At 38.4% G+C, this 12,948-nt stretch overlaps 1 protein-coding gene across 4 annotated transcripts in view; it reads right to left on the bottom strand.

Moving 5' to 3' along the window:
• The window catches only part of LOC149243567 (Acyl-CoA N-acyltransferases (NAT) superfamily protein), a 163,561-nt gene that overhangs the window by 104,432 nt on the left and 46,181 nt on the right, over window positions 1–12,948 (bottom strand). For 3 of the 4 annotated variants that reach the window (XM_089374570.1, XM_089374571.1, XM_089374569.1), the window contains exon 2: window positions 7,925–8,080. The exons of the other annotated variant lie outside the window; for it this stretch is intronic. In XM_089374570.1, coding sequence (XP_089230696.1) covers window positions 7,925–8,080 — 156 coding nt within the window. The remainder of the gene's footprint in view (window positions 1–7,924; window positions 8,081–12,948) is intronic. 4 annotated transcript variants of the gene reach the window in all.

The following is a 12,948-nucleotide window of genomic DNA, read 5'->3' as shown; positions in this document are numbered from 1 at the left end:
TAAAAAAAAAAATAAAAAAAAAACTTTAAAAATAAAAATATAAAAATAAAAATATTTTGTGGAAAGTTATTTTTGCGAGATTCAGTTATTATCATGCTATATCTTTCACGCTGAATATTCTAGGTCGAGATGCGAAATTGATATCTGGTTAACGGTTTATAATTCTCGTGGTATTTTAAGGCATTTATCTTTTAAAATTTTCTGTTGCTGGATATCGTTTTGGTCATTCTAAAGAGCATTGTGTTTTCGCTGATGATAGATGGTTGCTGTTCATGGTCCATGTTTCTATATCATTTAAAAAGTAATCATTTAAACATTAACTCCACAAGGCACTGGTCTGCAATTTATCAAATCCATCGAGCCCTTTTATCATCGTATCTCGTGTCTCCCAACCAACTGGTCGACAGTTGGTCTCATCACCCCACAGGGTCTACCCCCCTTAGCCGCGGGAGACAGGCTTAAACGGAGGGATCGGGGATCAGAGTGACAGCCCCCGATCCGAGCGTTGTCGTGCCAATCTGCGCGACAACAGAGTCAATATTTGTCACCACCTCACCAAGTCGGCCCTACCTTGATGAAGTTGACCCAAATTAGGGCCATTCGACCCTATGGATGCAGTATAAATAGAAGAAGAGCTCGACCTATTTGGCATCCATCCATCAATAAGTTCGGTCAACAATGCGGGAAGAGAAAAAGAAGTGCAAAGACAAGGACAAGAAGGTCAAATCAAAGGAAGGACAAAAATCAAAGTATTTAATGCATCTTATCTCTTACACATGTGAGTTTTATAGGGTTTTTGGGCAAGTTGCAGGGGCCAAAATTTCTGCAGTGATTGCAGGTCCGAAATTCTAAGTTACAGGGGGGGCGAAATTCTAGATTGAAGCAATTTTGAAGGAAGTGACTCTCGTTGACTTTGACACTGTTTATCTATTTGGAAGGAAGGTTGACTTGGTGACTATAGGAGTTCTTTGTCTTGGTCAAAAGGTCTTGGATCGTCGCACTTTGACTTGGTTCAATTATAGAAGAAGAGTTTGACTAGGTTTTCCCCTAGAGAGGGGTTTTGCCCTAAGCTGAGTGCCTACATCTTGTGTCTCTTGTTTTAGTAATCTTCGTGCATTTTTTATTTGGTAATTGCTTGATGAAAAATAACATAATAAAGAAGTAAAAAAGCCAACCCAAATCACAAGTAATTAGCAAGAAAAGAGGAATCAAAACCCTAATAACTACTTGCATTGATTTCTCAACACCTACCATAAAATCTAAATGTAGAAACTGAAAAGGTTAACGTTTTCCATTTCATAATGGTTAAACCAAGACCAATCATGAACGTTAATGAATATCAACAGATCAAACATGGCAACATGCCCCTAGAACCAAATTAATAAGATAGATTTGCTAAATCCTGCACATATTCTTGATGTTTATAGCTAAAGTAGGTTCATCTACACAGGCCTAAGTGTCTAGGCGTGTAGAAGTCATCCAAAGTCTCTTTAGAATACTTGATCAATTATTGAGTAAGTTGCTTTTGTAATTTAGCCTAAATTTAACATAGTAAAAGCACATAGTTAATTATGTTGGCTATTGAGCTAACGAAACTAGGGAAAAGTAAATTATTTACTTTAGTGAATATGTTTTAATCTCAACCATTGATCTCAAGTGGGTTAGGATTTAATCCTAGCCATTCATCACTTTGGAGATCAGGGTTATGGATTTAGCTCAATGAGAAATTATAAAAGCAAGGCTAAGGAGAGGAGAAGACACAACAGTGAGTCAGTGCAAGACTTAAGATGAGATTTCAATGATTGCATGAAGAAGTTTCATCCAATTGTATCGGGTCAAGGAAGGTGCAGGGGTGTAGTGAAGGAGATCTAGATCAGCCAAGCAGATCAGATACAGATCTAGGGCTTGATCAGCTGGATCTAATATAGGATGTGTTCTCAAAGGACCATTTTCCAAGGAAGTGAGCCCGACTAGGTTATGATATCATATTAATGAAGAATTGATTTGAATGGGAAGAACATCTTTGTGTTATGTGCATGTGTTAGATTGGTTGTTTTTATTTGCTTCCACTGAATAATTGATGTTAAGATCCTGGTTGTGATTTTATTTAAAAGGTGTGTAATTTGCTAGAAATTAAATAGCCAAGTTGTTGGGTTCAAGGAAAATTTAACACAGATACATGATTTAGTTGTGAGATGCATATACATGATTTAGTTGTGTCCTCTTGTCTTGGCTTGTCTTCTGCGATTTATGTTTATGTTCTATCTACAGTTTACTTTAATGCTGATGTGATTGCTAATCTGGAAAATATATTGAGCTAACTGTGAAAATTGAAATAAATTGCTCTAAGCATAGAACATACCTAAAATTTAAAATGGTATCAGCGCTGAAGTGAAGACAATGCCCAAGCAAGAGTGAAAGAGCAATCACCGAAGACAGTTGGGAAAGGACAAAAGGATCAGTGGATTCCTCATCCCTCTTCAAATTCACCGAGCGTGAAGTTGAAGCAGAGAATATTATCAGAATAATGCAGCAGAAGTTTTTGATGGCCTATCTAAAGATCACTTCATTGGGAAATCCGGATCTAAGGGTGGAAGGAAAGGAAGATGCCTTGCTTGCAATAAGTTCGGCCATTATGCAAAGGAGTGTCTGAATGGCAGAGACACATCTCTTGATGAAGATAACAATCATTCCAGGGACATCTTCAATGATCAAAGGAATGACAGGTAATGCAGGTCATCAAGGAAATGACAGACTCTTCAATGAAAGCAAGGAACCCCAGGAATGAAGAATTAAATGTTGTTTTTGATAAGATAAAGAAGTGTTATCTTGTATTGGCCCTCTCCTTCAAATTCTTTGGGAATCTCACTTATTGATTGTAGTGCTTCAAGGCACTTCATCGGATAGAAGGGTGCACTCTCTAATTTGGTAGAGATGGAAACAATCGTGGGATTATACTTGGAGTCGATGCCACCTATCCCGGGAAGGTTGTAGGGAATTTTACCCCTCAATTGAATGAAGGTAACTCGACTCATTTACAGAATCTCTTTTATGTACCTGATCACAAGAAGAACCTGGTGTTCATTTCAGCAATGGAAGTCAAAGGTTACAGGGAGGCACTTATCGATGGAAAGGTACGTGTTTTAAAATAGAATTTTCAAAGATGTTTTTGAGTTCAGGGTTGTATCAAGTTGCAAGAAGTCCACTAGGGACCATGTCCATTGACACATAACACCGGAGGTCTGTGAGTCTGATGGTGACAAGGATGCCTGAACTCAAAAAGAGCATGAAAGTACATGTCTGAGATGTACCGAAGGAAAATCTTACAAGGGGACCATTCCCCTATGTAGTAGGTCCACAGGTTTGGAACAACCCAAGGGGTTTGAGATTGATGATCAGGAATATCACGTATGCAGGTGGAAGAAAGCCCTCTATGGCTTGAAGCAAAACTCCCCAGGCGTAGTATGAGAGGATTGATAGCGGTCAGATGAAGCTGAGATTCACTAAAAGTGAAGCCGATCCAAACCATTGTTTGAAGGTTGTGGATGATAGACCTCTCATACCAGCACCTTATGAGGACGACCTATTTCTGACAGGTGCAGACCCTCTCATTTGCAAAAGTAAGAGGGAGTTGGATTCCGGATGTGGAATGATAAACTGCAAGCATGTGACTACCTCGAGGATCTTAACTTTCAAAAGTTATATGGTAGTGATGACTGACCAGATTTGGGAAATGCCTCTGAGTTTCATAAACTCATTCGTGTTGATGTTCTTAGTGAACTTCCATCTGGATATATGTTTTGCAGTTAGCATGGTGAGCTCATATTTGGTTGAGCCTCACTGGATTGGTGCCAAGAATCTTCTAAGATATGTTCGGGGCACAATCTCTCATGGATTGAGATACACTGCCGGAAATATGAAACTGCATGATTATTCGAATGTTGATTGGGCAGGCAGTGTGGAGGATCACTAGAGCACTTCTCAGTGCTGGTTCTCTTTGGATTCTGCTTTGATATCATGGCTGAGCAGGAAGCAGGAGTCGGTTGCTATAAGCACTACCGAGACCGAATACATAGCTACGAGTATGATCTCATGTGAAGCTGCATGGTTGCAGAAGCTCTTAAGTGAGCTATTTGTACACATGATGAATACCACTGTCCTTCAACCTGTTCTTGAGAAAGATGATTTGATTTGGATTGTTTACTTTAAACATCCCAACCAGATTATCATACATCTCCTTAGATGTTCCCAAATCATAAATATAGGTAACCAAATGATTTTGAATGGAGTCTATGATAATTCTCTTACCTTCAACCTCACCTTTCTTATACTTCACCTTTGCAGCAGCAGGTGCAATTAAAGGGGGCTCTACCACTCTTCCCTGCAGATAGTCCATGGCATCATGCTCTTCCAAAGTCAAGTCCAAAGTCATCTTCCATGCATGATAGTCAGATTTTTCCTTGAGCTTATCCTCAGATTTGAAGTAAGATGTAGAAGCCATTGAGGCTAGACCAATAATCTTGTCTAACAGATCTCCCTTAGTGATTGCTTTTCTCTTTTGCATGGGCTTTGTCTTCTCCTGTGCTCTGATACCATGTTTTGCGGGAGAAGTCATCCATAAAGATTGCATAGTATAAGTATCCTCCCAATGATGTTACAGGCAACATACTAGACAGGTCAAAATGGACAAATTGAAGAATATCGGTAGTTTGGCTTTCACTAGGGGGCCAAATTCCTAATTTTGGTAGTTTTATTAAAACTGACAGCATAAATTTTGGAGCAAATTCTTATTTTTCTAAAGCAATATTTTGCAAAATTTGTATTTGGAATATTACCATTCTTAAGCAGAGAAACCCTCCTTAAGCCTATCTTTTCACCTTATTCCTTGTATTTGCTAATTCCTTTAGGTGACCTAATATTGGGAAGCCTCCCTTGTGTTGAAATTCCACTAAAGGGCAGGAGGTAGTGGTTGTTGTGATAGTGGGCCACACCACATATTGTTGTCCCTTGGTCTAGCTTTTGTCTTGTGAGCTACCCTCCCAAGACCTGCTAGATTTTGAGGCAACAGTGGTAATTTTTCGTAGGGATATATTGTTCTTTGCTTTTAGGTAATTGCATCTCTTCATTTGCATATTAAACTCACCCCACAACATCATATCATTATTCAATTTTACAACATTATTCAGCAACATATGCCATTATATAGAAAGAACAATATCATCATCAATGCAATGGAACATAGAGGAACAATAGAAGAAAAGCATTCACACATAGAGACACCAAGATTGGTCGGAGACCAGGGCAAAACCCACTACAGGGAAAACCCTTCCAAATTCATCTTCTTCTATTAGATTTTCATTGAAAGTTCAACAGAGAGGAATGAAATACAAGAGACATAAGGCTTCTCGAGGCCCATACAAGATTTGTTCACAACTTCATTTGTGAACAAATTACATCAATAATGTTGTCACACACTACTAACATCAATAACTTCATCATACTAATTGATGCAACTACGAAATACCACCATTGCTCTGATCAACATATATATACCAATGTTGCACGACTTGTACTCGTATAAGACTCGTTTGGCTATTGACTCGGCGAACCGTATAAGACTCGTTTGGCTATTGACTCGGCAACCCATATAAGACTCGTATGGCTATTGACTCGGCGACTCATATAAGACTCGGCAAAATACAGTACTAACAAAAAAAAGATCTCCAAAAAATATATATATATATGAATTTTGAGTGGGTCCACAGGTCTTATGCGGGTCACATGCGGGTCTTCACGAGTAGACAGGTTCTATGCGGGTTTGGATGAGTACGGGTAGAGACCATGGGTCCTATGCGAGTGACCCGTCTCGCTATAGAACCCGTCAAAACCCACGGGTACTTGCAGGTCTTATAAGAGTCGTGCTACACTGATATAACTGAACTGAGATTTCAATAATGCCATATATATATATATATACATACACTACTATTGTTGCTCTGCATATGATCCCATATCAATGTATAATGTATATGCATTGAGGTGAGGTGAACCATGCTCATAGATTCTCTATAGAGGAACCTTGTACAACACTGTGAAATATAATACAAAGACCTGCCATAAATACAATGCATGGATGCCATTTATACAACTGTGTTGCCAACTGAGGAATGTAGAGATACCATGCCATTGTGAAACTGTAAAGGCATACAATTAAGATGCCATATGTACTGCCATGCCATATAAAAGTATACTAGTGGCAAGAACAACATGTACAAAGCAGAGTTCAAGATACATATAACAATGCCCAGATTGAGATACATAACTGTGTCAAGTTCAATATATACTACAGAGCTGAGACATACGCAGATACTCCTGAAGGCTGAGACATCCATCGCGGAGCATATATATTATACAATGTACAAGCCGTAGACAATCCTTCCTTTATAAGTTACAGACTTTGTAACAGAGGTGTTGAGCTCAAAGCTATGTGACAACTATATATATATATATCCGAGAGACCATACCATAAAGGAGCGAGATTATATATATCGCAGAGACCATACCAAACATATATATCGCAGAGACCATATTAATCATATATATCGCAGAGACCATACCAAATTAAGATTGCTTTATGTCCGGAACAGAGCTGCGACTGTCATATCTTGAAACTAGCAAAAGTATTATACCAAGAGTGGTATCAAAACGGAAATGCAAGAGACCTGTGGAGAGTTTCGAGCCATTTCAGAGATGCGTGGAACCTCAATCCATGATGTGTGGAATCTGAAGAGCCTCAGATATGCGAGAGAGAAAACCCTTGTGGAATTTTAGAACTAATCTATCCACCCGATGTCTTTTGGAGATCACTTCAATAGAATATTTATAGTTATTTTCCATTAACGAAGGGTCATGACTCTTGGAGAGCCGACATATAGTATTGAGGCCAACATGCAAACTTGAATTCCTTTTGAAATTAATAATTTCCCTCTAAATCGATTGAAGCCGACCTTGAGATTTTTTATTTGAATTTCACATGATTCCCTCCAATAATTTGAGCCGAATTGAAGATCACTTTAATAATAAATTGAAGTTAGGTGAGTGCTAGGGAATTTCTCCCTAGTTGCAAAAATTAACAGACACCCTTTATTGTTTGTTATTATAACTAATGTGGCATGTCCAATTTGCTCATTACCTACTAAATATTTGTTACCCTCCAGTTTTCTAGGTCTTTGGTTTCTCTTTGTGTTTGTAAGTTCTGATCTTAAAGTGAAGCAGGTTAGCACTGAGAGTCTGCCTTTCTGAAGTAATGTAGCACAAACAGGTAAATCTGGGGCAAAAATAGAATATGTATAACAAATGGGAAATTGTTTCTGTAAAACAAAATAATCCAAATTGTCAAGCGTGATTTGAGTTCAAAATATGTTTAAAGACATGAAATGCCTATGTTCCTGCCACATATTCAAGGAACCAAATTCACTCAAATTGTCAGAAGGGAATAATTAACACATTAAGTACAGAGATGAAACAGACATATTGTAAGCCCCAAGGGTTAGCTCAACTGGTCAAATAAGTGTCTCGCCGTTCAGGAGGTCACAGTATCAATTCTCCCTGAAGTCCTTGGGGTTAGGCCTAGCCGCGGGGCTTGATACCCTTGATCAAGCTCAGATATTTCCATGGACGTAGCGGCCACCCAGTGACCGCGGGCGTCCATGAACCACACGTGAAAAAGAAAAAAAAAAAAAAAAAAAAAAAAAAAAAAAAAAAAAAAAAAAACAGACATATTTTTCACCATAATCCCTCACAACGATAAATAGATGGATGATTTCAAATTACCACTCCCAGATGTTGGTAAGGGATAACAAGAAATGTACAATGTTGACATACAAATTGAAAAGCAATAATACTATTACTCCTAATAAAATACCTTGCACGAAGAGCACAGATCATCCATAAACTCTAGAGCCTCAGAAAGGGGTATCGTAGCAATAACACAGGCAACCCGCTTGAATCCTGAATGCTTCCCCGCAATTCTATTTTTCAAAGCTTCAAACTCCAATTCAGACATGTATCTCCGGTGCTCCTAAGGGAACTTGAAAAACAGACAAAATATCAGCCTTTCCATTATCGGTCCAAGTTAAAAACATCAGAACTTACAAATAACATCTTCACATAAAAGGCAGAGGAAGCAAATTCCCTCATATTTCCTTGGTTTTGATAAGATGTGCTTTCAGAATTAAGAACATGAACTTCTCTTGAATAAAAAAAAGAAAGAAAAGAAAAAATTATCTCGAGTTAACTTTACTAAATATTCTGAGTGAATAAATTTTCAAATAAAGTTGAAGATTATGTTTGACAATAAGGATATTAAAGTCTGGCTTTGACATTTAGTGATGGAAATTCATAAGAAATATGTTAATAATTTTATTATGGAAACCAACAAACAAAAACTTCGTTTTAATAACCATATCGTGATTTTATTACTATAAAAACCTTGATTTTAATGTATTATAGGTTTGACAGTTTTCTACACTTCAAAGACCCCAAAGTATCTCATATCTGAAGGTTACATGTGAGAGTGAGACATTAAGTCTGAATCCTATGGCTCATGAGCAAAGGTGCAATCAAGTCTTGCAAATATGAAAGAAATCAGAATTTATAGCCTGCACCAAGGATGTGTATGGCAATGGAAGCTATTACCCCTCATATGGTATGAGGGTGACACTTGATTTTTATCACAATGGATGGGTTGCAGTATGGTGTCTACGGTCTTGATGGATTCGGGATATAAATTTTCGATATTGTTTGATTGAGTTAATGTTTTGGATTGGAGGAGGCTCACTCTTCTATGACAGATTGTCATAGCTCAATCGGTGGTACTTTCTTCATATTGGATGCCCTTGCTTGATGAATCACTCTCCTGGCATGTATTTGGCGATGATGTTTGCTTGCTACCTCATGTCATCATGGCGTTGTCCTTGGTGTCCAAGATGCTCTAACACTCGAAGGGGTTGGATAATCGTGGTGTCAAACATAACATGGCATACTTCTAGTGGATGGCAATTGATGGATTTAAGGGCATGGTTATGGATGCACATACTCTTCAAGGCACTTCAGTTATGGCTTGTCTAAGCACTAGCAACAATGGTCGTAGTTGTACCATGTCTAGAGGAGAGTATGTTGCAAAGTAGACTTGTTTGATTGCCCCACTTTAGAGCTCATTGGCATGGTGGATTAATTCTGACGATTTATTATTGGTATACCATAGTTAGGAGATATGCCTTGTCTTCTTGGTTAGCATCATCATATCTTGTGTGAAGGTTTGCATCTAACACATGCAGTGTTTCAGAGGTATTTGAAGGTCTTGCATAGTTTTGATCACACATCTGATTGACCCTTAGCACAATCATGAAGGAGGATACCCATCAACTACGGGTTTCCTTAACTTTTATTAGTTAATTATTACTCCTAGATTGGTGATTTAATTATTGGCATACTAACTATGGTTTGTGCTCATTATAAAATACCTATAGTATTTCTCTCCAACACACATTTTGATGGTGATCTAGGACATTTATCTTGATGATGTGAATGTTAATTTTTCAGTGTACTATGCTGTTATAATCACTTAAAACAATTTCCTTCAATTTCAATCACCCCAGTAACAGTTAAGCAATTATTGATAGAACAGTAAACAGTAAATGCACAATAGAAAATAGCCAAGCACAATGAGACAAAGATTTTGGTCAAAGACCAGGGAAAAAAGTAAAACCCCACAAGGGGAAAACCCAAAATCAATTCTTCTTCTTCTATTAGTCAATCAAAGTTCAGCATGAGATACATAATTCCAATAGTACATCCAATACCAGTCAAAGTCAAACTTTGAGTTTCCCAAGTCAACCAAGGCAAATCCAATCAAATGAGAGAGAGTCAAATCTGGTCAACACATATGCCTGTGGGAGACAGTGAAACTTCAGTCAACGAACCCTGTTATTTTCGGTCAACTGTCACAGTCAAACCTGCAGTCAAATCTCAATCAACCATGCGGTCAAAGCCCAGAAAACAGTGCCAAAAGATTCAGTCAGCACAGAGAATATTCGGCAATCCTTCCTCAGTCAGAGTTCGGTCAAATCAACAACAGAAAGACTTGGTCAAAGGAGAGAGAAAATCATAGGTTTGACCTGTGGTCAAACCCTAGTCAGAGCCTGTGGTGAACCTCAAAAAATGTGCCCAGAAATTTTGCCAAAGTCTCCTGCAATTCAGCCTTCCAAAACAGTCAAGAATTCAGCCAAAGATAGCCCAGTCAAAGAGAGTCAACGCAGGCAGAAGCAGAACAGAAAGTCAACTTCAGTCAAAACAGAAAATGTCCTCCTCCTTTCTTTGCACATGTGAAGTTGATCTGCGAGTTTCAGATGATTTGATGTCTGGATGGATGTCAAAATGACCTCCAACGAAGGTTTATTTATAGTTAACTTTAGGAGAGGTAATTTCTCTTCTGGGGCTGACTTGTCATCTTTCACTAGGCCGACTTGTCAAACACAAAATAGTAATTTCCTTTGACCAATTTGAAATTTCTTTTGAAGTGAAATGGTTCCTCCCTGGGGTAGTTGGGCTTCTCCTTGGGGAAATTCATCCTGTAGCTGCCAATTTTAACAGTGAACACCCTTGAGGAATTTGGCTATCTAGTAAGGAGGTGATATTCATTGGTTGGATGGTTGCTCAAGGGTGTAGAGGACTGCCATTATTGGCATCTTTTCACATGTGGAGCACACCCGTTTACTAGCACATATTGGTGGTTTTACCCTTGTCTTTTGCTTTCCAACCCATGCTATTGCATTATTTGTAGGAGGGAATTTACTAGTATTTGTGTTCATTTTCTTGGTTGAGCACATGTATGAGGAGTTATTGCACACTTCTGTAGGGCACACTCTCCTTTGGGCTCATTTAAATATTTGTTGAGGGAGGTTACAACCACTTTGCACATCTCCCTAGGGCACAACTCTCTCTTGGATTTTTTTATATTATTTGAATATGGTTGCATGTTGACTTGTCCGCTATCCTAGTGGAGCACTCCCTTACGTGGGCCTATTACACATACTTCTATGTATTTTATTCAAGGCATGTTTGAGGAGCCTTGGATGTAGCACCCTAACCACTTATTCCATGTTTGGTATCTTTGGTATTGGTTGATGTGCGTGTAACTACCTTCCCTCATTCTTCCAAGGCACACCTCTCATGGAGTTAGTTTGGCATATTTATTGAGGATGTAACCACCTCTACACACTTCTCTAGGGTGCACCTCTTGGGGATTTTGTTTGCTACATTTGCTGAGGGAATCTAACTATTTTTGCATAAATGTTGAGGCTTTCTAGTGGAGTGTTCCATTATTGTGGACTTTATATTCTATTGTGGGAGCGTTACAACAAAATCTAGCACCCACAAAAATAAAGCCCAAGCACCAAAGTTTTCGCTGTGTAACTCAAGAATGTTGCCCACTGTCACCTTGGTAGCTCTTCCCCACACTTTAGGTTGGCTCTTCTCCAACACAAGGCTCCCTTAAAGATAGGATTATCAAGGATATGGAGTGCAGGATCAAGTTGACTGATGAAAAGTAAGCCTTGATAAAACAAAAGGTGGTTGTAGTATATGAAAATGAGAAATGGATATGGGAAAGAAAGGAAAACAAAAATGGGAAAAAGGAAAATGGGAGTCATGAAATATTGCATGAAATGAAAAGACTAGTTTGTCATGTTGAAATTTGGGCAGCCTCGAGACAAATTTCCTTAAAGGGAAACCCTAAGACCCCAAGAGGAGCCCATCTCGCCCCAAAGAAGATTTCAAATTGTATAAAGGAAATTAGTAATGCATGGGCAAGCAATTATTAAAGAAATATATTTAAACATTTTGGTGAACGAATTTTGAAATTCAAATTTAAGAATTTCCCTCCAATATTGGCAAGTCGGCCTTAATACAGTTAAGTTGGCCTACCCCAAAGGTCACAACCATTCACTCATATAGACAACTATCAATACATGTCTATCCTCCATCATTATGGGCATCGAATGGGTATTCACTAAGGTTCACATATTGTTTGTGGTTAGGATCCCTTTTCTCTATGGCTCAGTGGTAGAAAGGTATCATAATTATATGTCTGAGGCTTGGATCATTTTATCTAAGATTAATGAGGGTTTGTTGGCATGGATCACATATGATTCTTATGGCATCACAGTGAATGTTGTCTCTTGCTATCTACAGTAGCTCGCACTCTTTACTATGGTTCAATTTTGTAATGACTTGCTTTTCTTTTGGATCGCTCTGTGGTTCAATCTTTGGCTCATATATATATATATATGACTCAATTTACAGTGGCCCGCATCAAGAGCAGTATAGTCGCATTTCTTTGACAGCTCTAGAATGGCTCGAATCATTAACTACAGCATCACATTAATAGTGGCATTGCATATTTTGTAGCTTGCGCAAAGAAGACTGTTTGATACACAGTGATCACTTTTGTATGGTTCGTTTAAATTCTACAGCATCACATCGTTTGGCTCACTCGCACTAGAAGCACCGCAGAATGCATCACAAAATAGAGGTGTGCCAATTAACTCAGTGGCATCGTTGCAGTGCGGTTCAATTTCTGTGATCACATAAGTATCTCTATCGATGGCATTACATATAAATCAGAAGTATCGTATTATATTCAGAAGCCCCGCTTGACTATGAATTATTTCAGTGGCCCTACTCTGCGTCTTAATTCTTTGTACCTAATCTTTGTGGCTTGATATTTAATATATATATATATATATATATAGTGGCATCACTCACATAAGTTCAGTGGCTCGCTCACATCTTGGTGGTTCACAATAACATCTCTATGGACTTATATTATAATGATTGATATGGCTTTATGTTTAAGCTATTTTTGGGCCCCATGGTTGACTGGGCAGT

Source organism: Pinus tabuliformis, chromosome 8 (assembly GCF_031772625.1).
Source record: "Pinus tabuliformis cultivar Carrire ecotype Pingquan chromosome 8, CPIR1, whole genome shotgun sequence".
Taxonomy (NCBI): domain Eukaryota; kingdom Viridiplantae; phylum Streptophyta; class Pinopsida; order Pinales; family Pinaceae; genus Pinus; species Pinus tabuliformis.
Note: the sequence above shows the minus strand (reverse complement) of the source record. Positions and strands in the feature narration are given on the sequence as shown.